We start from the raw sequence: 15316 nt of genomic DNA on the forward strand, positions 1-15316 counted from the left end.
TAGTCAGCTATAAAGATGTCCCATTAGATCGGTCAAATGATGCTTTCTAGTTTTGCGAGTTTTTGTAATATGTATTTATATTTTAATATATATTTTTCATTAATTGTAAAGTTATTACGTAGAAAACTAATGCTGGTGATTGATGAATGTATTAACACCGAAATTGGTAAAGAAATGAATTATACATTATTGCTATTATTTACAAAGTTTTTGATTTGTAGATGTGCCGACTTCAATGGGAAGTTATAATTTATTTTTCTCTAAAATTGTGTATATCTTTTCATATTTTCCGCTGTAATTAGAAATATCTGAAAGTAAATTTATAGTTTATTTTTTGAGAACTTGTTATTTATCTCATAATTTTCAATTTACTTAGCAATTCTTTTTATTTGGGTAATTTTTTATAGATTCGTTCATGCACGCTTATACAACAGTTATAGTTGGGCCTGGGCATGCGTGTTTGTGTACCGTGTGCTATTTTTGATCCGTACCACGTACTACATCGATAAGGTAGTGAATTTTCTTTGTATTGAAAGGTTAATCAATGATTAAAGTTCTTACATTTTTGCTTCGTACATTACCCTTCAGAGCTAGTTAAATTTGAATAGAACACTTTTACACGCCCCATTTTAAGTAGTGTTTAACATGGACTTTATTATGATTCACTCAATGTTACAACTTTCTCTTGCAATAAATATCTCGTAAAGCCTTTTTCAAAATTTGTGTACATATTTTATATTTTGCAAAGTAATTAGAAATATTTGAATGAAAATTTATAGTTTGTTTTCTGAGAGCTTATGTGTTTTTATTTATATTTTTAAATCTGGATTATCAAACCCTCGTATATTGTTTTTAGAACTACCTCACTCCATAAAATGATGTCACAGTTTTATCTAAATTTAGATATAAATTTATATAAATATTTAACATTTTTTATGAACAGAGGAACTAAATAATATAATAAGCTACATATACATATATAAGCTACGCATACATATATAGACGAACGCGCTTGTATACATATATAGGATACGCAATAATCCTTTTCATGGGGAAACTACACATGTATTAACCGTACATATGAGAGTAATCCAAATATATATACGCGTGCCTGTGTAATATATGGGAGGCAACAAAGGACATTATAGCATGCATAAGTAGTCCATGTCTAGCACGTGATCCATTGGTGAAAATACGTGCTTCACTTTTTTTTAAGCATGCCGTGTCTAGATTTGCTAAGTTTTAGGGGCCACCTGGTTCATTGGACTCAACCTATTGACTTCCTTGTACGTGTCAGCCGTAATCATTTTTTGAGGTGCATATATTACGTAATATCTTTTAATCTTAACCGTAAATTTTAGATCTAACTATCTGAATAATTCACAAGATGTGGCGTAATGTGGTGTCCCTATTTTAAACCTCTGTATTGTGCTTTTAGTATATAATAGATTGCTGAAACTTTCTACATAAAAAATCCATATAGTAACAATAAACTTGGGCATGATACGGATACCTAATTTACTGCGATTGAAATGCCCGATCTACTTTGGAACACCCAAACATCCATGTTGACAATTATATATCATAGAAATAATTGAATACCAAACGACCATTCACCAAGCTTACCATACAATTTTATTTTATCACAAAAAAATGTTGATATCTTCCGGAGAACTGGAAAGAAGAAAGCAAATGTTTTGGACAAATCCCAGCTTTCGTTTTCAATTATTCAAATGAAAATAAATCCTAAATTCACATCTTTCAGTGTTGGCGATTACTTGGAGAAAACATATGGTTGGGGGAAGTGCACAGAATGCTGGTACAAACAGCAATGATTATACAGAATATGCATAAGAACTCACCTTTAGGAGAATAAATTACGAGCTACTTCTTCATATATTCTCTCATGAGCCTTCTGATTTATGTTGAATTTGCACATTTTTCGTTATTGTTTGATACAACGCTTGTTGCAAAACGGGGTTGCAAATCAGATGCACATGAGAGTGAACTTTTCCTTCAATTCCCTGCAAATGCCGTATGAAATTTCAGCGAATGAACAATTAGTATGTATTCCAATTTGCTGCCAGTAATCTAGATAATTTCTGCTAGGACCACATGAATTGGCTACAGAAGAATGGTCGTGTGTAAAACCTGCTTTGCTCCTGAAATATTGCATTTTTCTTGTACTGGTAAGAAAACAAGTAGGCTTCATCTTCATCATAAATCATTACCTCAAAATCTTCTATAAGAGAAAGGGGGTGCCTTGTTATATATATATCATGTTATTACGGTATAGGCTATAAATTGACACATCTCAGCATTCCTGAACCTACAAATTCTAAAATAAAATAGTAGCATGCTTGAGAAAATAAACTATTTGTTTGTATCATTCCAGTTTTATGGGATGCATATGTTGAATACAAGGTGTACATTAGAAAAGGCCAGAGGATCATGTTGATATTAAGTAACAATATATATATATATTAATTTCCGATCTGCTGCACATTAGCTAGCTTGTTCAAAAGGAGAACACCCGCCATACCCTAGAAGCAGCTGACATTTACCAATTCTTTTTTCTCGATTTGGAGGATCTTTACAAAAATGACAAATATTAGATCCTTCCATATGATAGTAATTAACAAAAATCTGGGTTGAACCTAACAATTATCATCATTTAACTGTTGAATTATTGAATCTATTATCAAATTCATATCATCTCTTAGAAGAGAAATCACCGACCAACATATCTGAGCAGCGGAAGAACATAGTATCATGAATCCTTAAGCATGGTAGCTAAACCTGGAGGTAGTCTGCTTCAAATCAATTGATATAAGTGCATATAACCTGTAAATGATTAAGAAAAATAAATGGTCATCTTAAGTGAACAGACAAAGTTTTCACTTTATGGTATTAAGTGTTAACTACCCTTCCTTGAATACATATTTGTGTGCTAATGCAACAATGTTCTCAATTACTGAAAGAATGAATGTCACGGGGAAAAGGGATAACGGGTACTTATAGAATACATACAGATAAGTATGAAATCAGCCAAGTTCATCTATGTCCATACAGAATGTATATTTAGCAGGAAAGGAACCCTGCATATGTAAGAAACTGAAACTAAACAACTACAACCATGTAATAATCCAAGATCATAAATTCGGAATACCTGATTCTATGTTGCAGCAGATAAACAACGGGTAGTTGCTGCTCCTAGCAATACATAAATGACCAAACTGAAGGAGTAGAGTGAAAACATCAAGCATCTGGTGCAAGTTATGATTGATACCACCTTGCATAAAAATATTGGTTGCTGATATAGGAGAGGTGTTACAGGGTTTGAACCTATGTTTGTCATCACAGCGTCCAGAGGAGGCAAAGTGGCGCCCAGAAGGTCTTGAGGAGGTAGTGGCACGTGAGCAGAGTAGGGATCAGGGTCAACAGTCTGAGTGGTAGGGACGATGAAGGTACCGGGTAAGGTCATGCCGTTGTTGCTCTTGCCGGCGTTGAGGAGGACAAGGGATGAGCGACATCATAGAGGAGGTGAGGCATCTCATCTTCCCGTCCCTATCGTCGACCATTGATACCAAGGATGGCTGGCCGACCGCTCACCATCGCTAGGGTTTCATGGAGACGTGGGGTCGTAATGAATCGGTGTCCGCAAATTGTGTGCGCGGTCAGCGACCTCGGCAACAAGCGGGCCTCCCCGGCGCTCGTCTTGCCGGATTCTGCAACACCACTTCATCGACGGCAAGCGCGCTCCACACGAGGCGCACTCCACACGGGAGGCAGGCGGACAAGACAAAGACGGCGAGGCACACAGTGCGAGGGCGGATGCGGAAAGCTGGAGGGTCAACAACAGGAGCGAGGTCAGCATCGTTATGATAGTGGTATCGGCCCATCAGATGTACTCACGGCCCAACTTATCACAAAACACCCAACTCAACCTGAGGAGTAGCGGCCCTGTAATGGTGGGCTGGCCTACTTGACGGAAATCGAGGACGGGAATTGCTTCCAGTGACGTTTCGGCCAATGTCATGCGATCTGAAGCGTTGAATAGCAAGATCCGACGGTAATGCGCGCCAAAACGCTGTGAGAGGCCGTAGGTGGTTAGGTTTTATACTGTTAACTAATAAAGGGAAATCCACATGACAGTTGAACAATCAGATTTTGTGTCATTAACTTACTCACATCGTACGTATATGTACACTTGTATATATGCGTGTTAGATTGCATGGATGATAGGATCATGATTTGGACCGATGCTTAACATGACAAGCAACATGTTTGGCCCAAAAAAGAAGTCACACACTGCTCACTGTCGCACCTCTCAGGTAATATATATGCATCGCCCAACTCGCTTTAGCTAGCTGTACCAACCCAATCGATCAAACTGATGACAGATTTTCTTCTTACACGTAACTAGTTAACAGGACAGATGATGACCAACCGATCGTCGATCACGTATCAACTAACTAAACCAAGCATTCCCGCTACATCTATAAATACCGCCTCCCAAACTCCCCTTTTCATATCAAACCGAAAGTTCCTGACACCTAATTAGCTACCTACAGCTTCCTCACGCAGCAAACTAGCTAGCTCCGAACCTGATTAACTAGAAACCATGGCCAAGCTCCCCGCTGTCCTCCTCGCAGCTTGCGCTGCCCTCCTGGCCCTTGCCGCGCCGTTGCTCGCCGGCGACCCCGACATGCTCCAGGACTTATGTGTCGCCGACTACAAGTCCCTCGAAGGCCGTAAGTGTGATGATCTTCCATGCATTGATGCATACTCGTCCGTAAGTGTGATGCTGATATGTATATATATGCATCATGCATGAACTGAGTGAGAATGATCCCGTGCAGCACTCCGTCTGAACGGGTTCAAGAGGCCGGGGAACCGAAGATGCCAATCTAGCGGCACCGTGGCCTACCGGTCAAGGATCGACCATTCGAAACCATCGCGATTGGTGCGCTCCCGATACCCCTGTCACCGTATTCATAGGATCTAAAGTGGTATTCATGGGGTATTGGTAGTGGGTCCAACGCGGGCCCAGAAACGAATTTACTCCACGGGCCACCGGCGACCGGCCATCCTCCTTTTTCCCTGTCTCCGCCCTTTGCTTCGAGAGGTGAGTGGTACGACGGGGTGCCGGAGCTTGACGGCGGCGAGGGTGCAACAGCTTGCCCTGCTGTGCTGAACGAGTCGTCGGCGTGGTCTGGGGCGGCGAGTAGTACGATGGGGTGATGGAGCTTCATGGCGGCGTTGGGTAGGCCGCCTAGGTCATCCATCGTTTCCGATTCAGATCTAGGCTTCAATCTGGTAAGTTTTTGCTTATTTAGTGTTTGAACAGGGTTAAAGAATAGTGCTCTGCTCAGCTCAAGCCTCTAGCACGGAGCATTGTGAGGAAATAGAGGGAAATTTTCTGTCTACGCTACTAATTTGTTCACTCCTGGTCTGGTACAAAAGGCATGGCCTGGCCTAAGAGGGAGATCTGAACGCCTGTACTTCCGTCTAGCATCATATATAAGCTTAAATTCTCAATTGTGTGTACACAACTCTTTGTAAGCCGATCCTTAAATTGGCCAGGTCTCTATATGAGACAGAATATGGACACAGATCTCTGAACTTATTGCGCTGTTTGAGATGTTCCTGTTCTTTTTTCTGATGGGAACCTAACAATGGTGACCGGGACCATAAACAAACTAATACAGGAAAAAAATCCTGACCGAAACAGAATACATTTTCGCAATTTGCACTATGGCTGCTGTCCAAGCTACTGGATTACAGGATACCTCTGTACAGAGCCAATGGCAGCGCTCATTGTTGGCGTTACTATAGGTCATTTCTTATGTGGGTCATTTTTCCATCTACTAAGGATGGATATATTACTTCTTTTGTTTACTGTCAGTGTGCGCTGTGTTAATCTGTTATGCATCACATGCTTGCTTTCATTCAAATCACCGCTACCCAACGGTAAAGTTAATGCTATACTTGCTACTTAGAACTATTTAACCAGGTTCTTGTGTTTTTTTGTCAATGAATTCAACCGTGGAATTTTTTTCATATCTTTTGTGTTATCAATGCTTTGTTATTTGACCCTATGCTAGGTACATTTAAGATCGTTCGTAACGAGGAATTATATTAGTGATTTTGATTTTCAGTTTTTGTATATTGTCTGCTTCTTGTCATGGTGCCTTGAACTCGAATGCCCGTATTAAGGTGTACAGAAAATGCCATTGATACTGTAGCTAACTACTCATTTGATTCTGGGGTACTTTTTTGGTAGAGCGCTCCTGATTATATTTGGTTAGGAACTTGGTATAACCTTAAGAATTTTTTTCTTGCATTTCTTAATTTAGAACTGCAGCCCTTTGCATAGGCAGTCCTTGGTTGTTGAGTTGCAAGGATTGTTGCTGTATGAAACAATGGTTTTTTCTTCACCAAACACAATTAATTTCTTTGTTTGTTTATTAAACACAACAGTTTCTAGTTTATATTCCAGATTGTTCGATACAAATTGTGTGAATTAGTTTTGATGGACAATGTAGCTGATTAACATCACACTGTTCTGTTAACTATTTTTGCCAGAAGTGGTTGCTGCTTTATTTGTTGTTCCATGGAGGAAGTACATTATGTGAACTAAATTTTGTACCTAATTGCAGTTACAAGACTGGAACAACTGGCTCCCATTCACTTCTCATAGGGATTTCTATTCTAAAGAAGGAGCAAGCGAAAATTTTGTCTCAGGTAGTGGAGCTATGTGCTGCTTGAATCACACTAGTTTTTTAAAATACTATTATTATTTCTTTAATTCCACAAATAATATTTTCAATATTTTCGCTTGAATTACTATGTTGCGTCTAACCAATCTATACTTATCAAGGGTGTAGGGACAGATTTCTTATATCACCTGGATCTGGGAGGACCTGCGAGAGCCGACAAGATCCGTTTGGAACAAGCTGCAGCATATGTTCCAGAGAATACCAGGTTTATCCAATACGTGGAAGAACAAGTGGATATGAGTAGAGCGAAGATAGCCCAGCTTGAGGCTAAACTGTAGGAAACTTTAACTGAAGTGCAGTTTAAAGCAAAGAAGGCCAAGATACTTCATAACATTCAGCTTACCTGAGTAGATGGTGCCACGAATTCAGCATCAAGCTGGCCCCGAATTAGATTACCCTTACCAACAGATTGTAATACTGCTTTTGATTATCTTTCTTTGATCACAGCTACATTTTCCATGCGATCAGAAATGAACTTTGTCCAGCGATAGTGTGCAGCTTGAACACTACGTGAAAAGGGGTCTGCATATGAAAATGGTAGTCCAAGTAAAAAAGGGATTTGCCTATGAACGAATTCATACATCAACTTTAATTATAGTGCTCAAATAATAGAGACGAGCATAAATACGAAATACTAGTAGCAGATATCAAACCCGCACTTGTTCCATCACATATACGGGTATCAGTATATTTTAAATCATATGGGCCACCGCCAGGTACATGTCTCTTTATTTTGGGAGCCGGGCATGTACAGGTCTATTTATTGCGGAGCCGGCCAGGTACTTGTCTTTATACGTATTCGCATGGCCGCATACCCGGAACGCCGCAATACAGAATAAGAAATAGAAGCTATCCTGGACCAGCGCGAATCACGAACAAAAAGCGGACGGTTCAAACGTGACCGGTAGGCCACGGCACCGTCAGAAAAACCGCTTTGGGAACCGAAGGTCACATCGAACGACTTCTTCTCCGACGTACTATCCCTCCCGGGCAACACCGGCAACCCGGTTGGTTCCGCTGTGACGGCGGCGAAGGTGGAGAAGCTCCCGGGGCTCAACACGCAGGGTGTGTCCATGTCCCGCGTTGACTACGCGCCGTGGGGCGTGAACCCGCCGCACACCCACCCTCGCGCCACCGAGATCATCTTTGTGCTCGATGGCTGCCTCGACGTGGCCTTCGTCACAACCGCCAGCAAGCTCTTCGCTCGCACCGTCTGCAAGGGCGAGGTCTTCGTCTTCCCCCGCGGCCTCGTCCACTACCAAAAGAACAACGGCGGCGCGCCGGCCGCTGCGATCTCGGCGTTCAACAGCCAGCTTCCCGGCACTCAGTCTCTCGCCGTGTCGCTTTTCGGGGCGTCGCCGCCGGTGCCCACCGACGTGCTGGCCAGGGCGTTCCAGATCGATGGAGGCATGGTGGAGGCCATCAGGTCCAAGTTCCCGCCTATGAACTAGGCGTCCTTGATGCATACAGTCGGAGGGATCGGCCATGTCTACGTTCGTACGTGCTGCGCCAATAAATTAGGAGGACGCCGTAAAAGTGTGATTTTAATTGATCTGTTTGTATCTTTTCATTTGATCGTTCCATCATTTCTGTCCGTGCTTTGTGAACTGAAGGGCCTCGTCAGTGTCTCTGTTTTTCTTTTCACGAGACACTATGATTTGTATGTTCAGGTTTGCTCCGGTACAACCTCCTCCCCTTAAACTTAAATTGGGCTTTTAAGCCTAAATCCAAACCCAGTACCGGTGTACCCACATATGTGTATACATTTACCAGCCGCAGCGTCACCGTATGAGCGCGCAGTCGGCTCCGTTTGCCGCACCTGTTCACTACATCACGTAGCCAGATTGCAGGCACAAAAAAGTGCCGGTAATTGTACCAAAAGTGCCGGCAATGATTTTTCGAGGCAGAAAAAAAGTGTTGTATTTGCTTCAGTCGATGTAGGTCTTTACCTCGCCCGCGCCCCCTCCCGGCAGCGGCGACCGCTCTGCCGCGCTGTGACGCCCGCGCCGCCGCCAGCGACGGGCAGTAGTCGGCGCTCCTCCTCCGCCTCCTCCTTCCCGGCGCCGTCGCGTTCTCCTCCGCGACACCGTCGCCATGTCGTCGTCGTCTTCGAGCTTGCTAACAACATGGCGCGACCATGGTGCTCGCCGATTTGCTCGCAAGGTATGCACCTCCGCCGGCCGGCCTCTATTAGCATATGATTTTTACTCGCCAATTAGCTACAATAGTTAGTTGTAGTTAAGTAATTTCATATGTATGTTTGTAGAGTTCATCATACGATTCATCGGATGACGAGTATGACCATGAGGAAGAGGAAAACATATCTCTACTATTAGCATACCGCGCCGTTAAGAAGCCAAAATTTGGTGGATCGTTGTTCGGTAGACAGAAGTTGTGGAGAGAAAGGATTAAAGGGCATGAGAAGTTGATGCGGTCGTATTTCAATGAGAATCCGATATTCCCCGAAAGCTATTTTCGGCGGCGTTTCCGGATGAGTCTCAACTTGTTCAAGCACATCGCAACGGAGGTGACCAAGTATGATCGCTTCTTTGAGAAAAGGAGGAATGCCGCCAGACAACTTGGTCATAGCACATATCAAAAGGTGACTGCCGCCTTGCGTATGTTGGCATATGGTATACCAGCGGATCTTATTGATGATCATTTGGCCATGAGAGAGAGCACTTCTATCTTGTGTGTGAAGCTCTTTGTCATTGCAATTATCAATATCTTTGGCTCCACATACTTGAGAGCCCCCAATGCTCAAGACACGGGAAGGCTTTTGGAGATCAACGCCAACCGAGGGTTTCCCGGTATTCTTGGTTCCATTGATTGTATGCATTGGAGTTGGAAGAATTGTCCGGCGGCATGGCATGGACAATTCAAAGGGTACAAGAAGGATGCCACCATAGTCATTGAAGCGGTGGCCGACCAAGAGACTTGGATATGGCATGCTTTTTTTGGAATGCCCGGGTCTTGCAATGACATCAATGTTCTTCAACGGTCACCACTAATGACAAGACTTGCAATGCGGGAAGGTCCATTGGTGGAGTTTGAAGCAAATGGCCACAAGTACAACTATGGCTACTTCCTCGCCGACGGCATATATCCAAGGTGGCAACCATTTGTGAAGCCGATTATTCAACCAAGAGGTAAGAAGCAAACCCAATTCCACAATGCACAAGCGGTGGCTAGGAAAGATGTAGAGATAGCATTTGGGATTTTGCAAGATGCTTGTGGCGTGCTACAGGGATTGCAACGGCACTAGAAGGTAGCTTCCCTGTGACGGTAAAGCACTCGTCAGTTGGAAACCCCAAGAGGAAGGTATGATGAATATAGCAGCAAGTTTTCCCTTAGTAAGAAACCAAGGTTTATCGAACCAGTAGGAGATGAAGGCCACGCGAAGGTTGTTGGTGGAGGAGTGTAGTGCGGCGCAACACCAGTGATTCCGGCGCCAACGTGGAACCTGCACAACACAATCAAAATACTTTGCCCCAAATTAACAGTGAGGTTGTCAATCTCACCGGCTTACTGTAAACAAAGGATTAAACGTATGGTGTGGAGAATGATGTTTGTTTATAAAGAGCATTAGAGAACAATGATTGCAGTAGATTGTATTTCAGATGTAAAAGAATGGACCGGGGTCCACATTTAACTAGTGGTGTCTCTCCAATAAGATAAATAGCATGCTGGGTAAACAAATTATAGTTGGGCAATTAACAAATAAAGAGGGCATAACAATGCACATACATATCATGATGACTACTATGAGTTTTACTTAGGGTATTACGACAAATAACATAGACCGCTATCCAGCATGCATCTATGCCTAAAAAGTCGACCTTCGGGTTAGCATCCGCACCCCTTCTAGTATTAAGTTGCAAACAACAGACAATTGCATTAAGTACTATGCGTAATGTAAACAATACAAATATCCTTAGACAAAGCATTGATGTTTTATCCCTAGTGGCAACAGCACATCCATAACCTTAGAACTTTTTGTCACTGTCCCAGATTCAATGGAGACATGAACCCACTATCGAGCATAAATACTCCCTCTTGAAGTTACAAGTATCAACTTGGCCAGAGCCTCTACTAGCAACGGAGAGCATGAAAGATCATAAACAACACATATATGATAGATCAATAATCAACTTGACATAGTATTTCATATTCATCGGATCCCAACAAACACAACATGTAGCATTACAATAAGATGTTCTTGATCATGATAGGCAGCTCACAAGATCTAAACATGATAGCACAAGAGGAGAAGACAACCATCTAGCTACTGCTATGGACCCATAGTCCAAGGATGAACTACTCACGCATCAATCCGGAGGCGGGCATGGTGGTGTAGAGCCCTCCGGTGATGATTCCCCTCTCCGGCAGGGTGCCGGAGGTGATCTCCAGAATCCCCCGAGATGGGATTGGCGGCGACGGCGTCTCTGGAACTTTTCTCGTATCGTGGCTCTCGGTATTAGGGTTTTCGCGACGGAGAGAATAAATAGGCGAAAGGGCAGAGTCAGGGGAGGCACGAGGGGCCCACCCCATAGGGCGGGGTGCCCCCCTTGGCCGCGCCGCCAGGTGGGGTGGCCACCTCGTGGCCCCACTCCGTCTCTCCTTCGGTCTTCTGGAAAGCTCCGTGGAAAATAAGACCCTGGGCTTTTGTTTCGTCCAATTCCGATAATATTTCCTGTGTAGGATTTCTGAAACCAAAAACAGCAGAAAACAGGAACTGGCTCTCCGGCATCTTGTTAATAGGTTAGTGCCGGAAAATGCATCAAAATGATATAATGTGTATATAAAACATGTGAGTATTGTCATAAAACTAGCATGGAACATAAGAAATTATAGATACATTTGAGACGTATCAAGCATCCCCAAGCTTAGTTCCTACTCGCCCTCGAGTAGGTAAACGATAACAAGGATAATTTCTGAAGTGACATGCTACTATCATAATCTTGATCAATACTATTGTAAAGCATATGAGATGAATGAAGTGATTCAACGCAATGGTAAAGATAATGACTAAACAACTGAATCATATAGCAAAGACTTTTCATGAATAGTACTTTCAAGACAAGCATCAATAAGTCTTGCATAAGAGTTAACTCATAAAGCAAAAAATTCTTAATAGAAGGTTTGATGCAACCCAAAGGAAGATATAAGTTTCAGCAATTGCTTTCAACTTGAACATGTATATCTCATGGATAATTGTCAACACAAAGTAATATGATGAGTGCAAATAAGCAAGTATGTAGGAATCAATGCACACAGTTGACACAAGTGTTTGCTTCTAAGATAGAAAGAAGTAGGTAAACTGACTCAACATAAAGTAAAAGAAAGGCCCTTCGCAGAGGGAAGCAGGGATTACTCATGTGCTAGAGCTTTTTATTTTGAAAACATGGAATTTTTTTTTCAACGGTAGTAATAATTCATATGTGTTATGCATAAGACATCTTATAAGTTGCAAGCCTCATGCATCGAATACCAATAGTGCTCGCACCTTGTCCTAATTAGCTCGAATTTCCATGGATTATCATTGCATTACATATGTTTCAACCAAGTGTCACAAAGGGGTACCTCTATGTCACCTGTACAAAGGTCCAAGGAGATAGATCGCATTTGATTTCTCATTTTTGATAGATCTCAACTTGAGGACATCCATACCGGGACAACATAGAAAACAGATAATGGACTCCTCTTTAATGCTTAAGCATTCAACAACAGATAATATTCTCATAAGAAATTGAGGATTAATGTCCAAACTGAAACTTCCACCATGATACATGGCTTTGGTTGGCAGCCCAATGTTCTACTCTAACAATATGCATACTCAAACCATTCAACTCATGGCAAATCACCCTTACTTCAGACAAGACGAACATGCATAGCAACTCACATGATATTCAACAAAAGTGTAATAGTTGATGGCGTCCCCAGAAACATGGTTACCGCTCAACAAGCAACTTATAAGAAATAAGATACATAAGACATATTCTTTACCACAATAGTTTTTAAGCTATTTTCCCATGAGCTATATATTGAAAAGACAAGGATTGAAGTTTTAAAGGTAGCACGCAAGCAATTTACTTGGAATGGCAGAAAAATACCACATAGTAGGTAGTTATGGTGGACACAAATGGCATAAGTTTTGGCTCAAGGTTTTGGATGCACGAGAAGCATTCCCTCTCAGTACAAGGCTTTGGCTAGCAAGGTTGTTTGAATCAAACACAAGTATGAACCGGTACGGCAAAACTTATATAAGAACATATTGCAAGCATTATAAGACTCTACATTGTTTTCCTTGTTGTTCAAACACTTTTACCAGAAAATATCTAGACTTTAGAGAGACCAATCATGCAAACCAAATTTGAACAAGCTCTACAGTAATTCTCCACTAATAGGTTCAAACTACATGATGCACGAGCTTAAACATGATCTATTTGAGAATTCAAAACAATTGCCAAGTATCAAATTATTCAAGACAATATACCAATTACCACATAAAACATTTTCTGTTTCCAACCAAATAGCAATAAATGAAGCGGTTTTCAACCTTCGCCATGAACATTAAAGTAAAGCTAAGAACACCAGTGTTCATATGAAACAGCGGAGCGTGTATTTCTCCCATATAAGGATTGTTAGGATCCGAATTTATTCAAACACAAAAAAATAAAAACATACAGACGCTCCAAGTAAAGCACATAAGATGTGACGGAATAAAAATATAGTTTCACTAGAGGTGACCTGATAAGTTGTCGATGAAGAAGGGGATGCCTTGGGCATCCCCAAGTTTAGATGCTTGATTCTTCTTGAAATATGCAGGGATGAACCACGGGGGCATCCCCAAGCTTAGGCTTTTCACCCTTCTTGATCATATTGTTGGATATATGCCCAAGAGGCAATAATAAAAGTGGTTATTATATATCTTTATGGAGAGTGGATTCGGTGTTTAGGGGGGTACGTACGCACCCTCTCGCTACCATTGGATTTGCTTTTAGATACGTACTGTCCCGCAGAGACGTTAACAGCGACCTCACGGCGTGGAATCTCTTTTCAGCTGGCCGAGCAGTCACAGCCGAATTAATAGCCACGCGCATCTTATCCCTTCGATGTCAAGTCTCAACCATTCAATCCCTTCCAAAACCAACACAGAAAGCTCCGCGCCGGGAGGTTCAAGGAGGAGGTCGTCGCCGGCCACACGTCGAGGGAGGAGGCTGCCGCCGTCGTTCAGGCGACGGGGGACGAGGTGGCCGCGCGGGCCACGCGTCGAGGGAGGAGGCGGCCGCCGTTGGGCCCGCCTCGAGGGAGGCCGCCGCTACCGAGCACGGGACAGATAGCCCGCAAGGGCGCCTCCGGCGAGCCACGCGTCGAGGGAGGAGGTGGCCGCCGTTGGGGCAGCCTCGCCTCCGGCGAGCCACGCGTCGAGGGAGGAGGCGGCCGCCGTTGGGCCCGCCTTGAGGGAGGCCGCCACTACCGAGCACGCGGCAGATAGCCCGCAAGGGCGCCTCCAGCGAGCGAGGGGAGTGCTCCGCAAGCGCGCGTCCGACGAGCGCGAGGGAGGTGGTGTCCTTCACCAGCCCAGGGAAGGCTCTGCCAGGTTGCCGATGACCAGCGCGACGGTGAGGCGTTCCTCCGTAGCACGGGGATGATGATGCTGCGGGGAAGCATCGCCGACGAGCACGCCGCGAAGGCGTCGCGCGGGGCCATCACCGCCGCCGCCGAGCAATCAGCCTCTGCTTCCCCCTTTTTGGCTAATTCCCCTGGCTCATATACGAGAACACTGCAGCGGATCAAGCGAGAAGCCAGTCGTGATGAGCGGAATCGAGCTGCTGCGACGAATCGAACCAGCACATCGATGCTATCAAGCAGGTCTGACATGAGCGAAATTGTAGTGAGGGAGAGAAATCGCTGAATTGGATCGCCGCTCGGTAAATCCCATCCTCTCAATGGGATCGCGGCTGGCAGAGATTGCGGCCGGCGTGGCCAGAATTTTAGATCTTGAATCTAGCGTGATTTGTATTAGATTAATTCTATGTGGGTTAGTTTGCAATTTGTAAAATGAATACAGCCCGCACAACTCTTTTCAGGACGAAGGGAAGGGAGTACATGCGATTCTCCCCCTTAACGTTTTTCTAATGGCGTTAGACACGTGTCGAACAGCTAACGCGTGCTCACGTACCCATGTGATCACCGGGATTCATCCGTATCTTTATGTTTATGAAAAATGTTTATATACCATGCTATAACTGTATTAACCGAAACATTGATACATGTGTGTTATGTAAACAAACAATGAGTCCCTAGTAAGCCTCTTGACTAGCTTGTTGATTAATAGATGATTAGTTTCATAATCATAAACATTGGATGTTATTAATAACAAGGTTATATCATTATATGAATGATGTAATGGACACACCCAATTAAGCGTAGCATAAGATCACGTCATTAAGTTATTTGCTATAAGCTTTTGATACATAGTTACCTAGTCCTTTCGACCATGAGATCATGTAAATCACTTATACCTGAAA

General features: G+C 43.2%; 1 protein-coding gene and 1 long non-coding RNA gene across 2 annotated transcripts; both read left to right on the forward strand.

Annotated features, from left to right (window-relative positions):
* Window positions 1-4552: 4552 nt before the first annotated feature.
* LOC127345783 (germin-like protein 1-3) lies at window positions 4553-8389 on the forward strand. The gene is made up of 2 exons (XM_051372307.1): window positions 4553-4766; window positions 7725-8389. The coding sequence occupies exons 1-2, from the start codon at window positions 4625-4627 to the stop codon at window positions 8231-8233; spliced, it is 651 nt and encodes a 216-aa protein (XP_051228267.1). The 5' UTR covers window positions 4553-4624; the 3' UTR covers window positions 8234-8389.
* Window positions 5036-7266, forward strand: LOC127345782 (uncharacterized). Its single transcript, XR_011756323.1, has 3 exons — window positions 5036-5319; window positions 6663-6747; window positions 6884-7266. It is a non-coding gene; the product is annotated as an uncharacterized lncRNA (long non-coding RNA).
* Window positions 8390-15316: the final 6927 nt, after the last annotated feature.

The sequence above is a fragment of the Lolium perenne genome, chromosome 3 (assembly GCF_019359855.2).
Source record: "Lolium perenne isolate Kyuss_39 chromosome 3, Kyuss_2.0, whole genome shotgun sequence".
NCBI lineage: Eukaryota > Viridiplantae > Streptophyta > Magnoliopsida > Poales > Poaceae > Lolium > Lolium perenne.

What these genes read in the sequence shown, in the direction of transcription:
- LOC127345783 (XM_051372307.1), top strand. Translation starts at nt 4,625, where the DNA reads ATGGCCAAGCTCCCCGCTGTCCTCCTCGCAGCTTGCGCTGCCCTCCTG. An exon ending in CGAAGGCCGTAAGTGTGATG is followed by an intron (nt 4,767 to 7,724) that starts ATCTTCCATGCA and finishes CGCTTTGGGAAC; the next exon opens with CGAAGGTCACATCGAACGAC.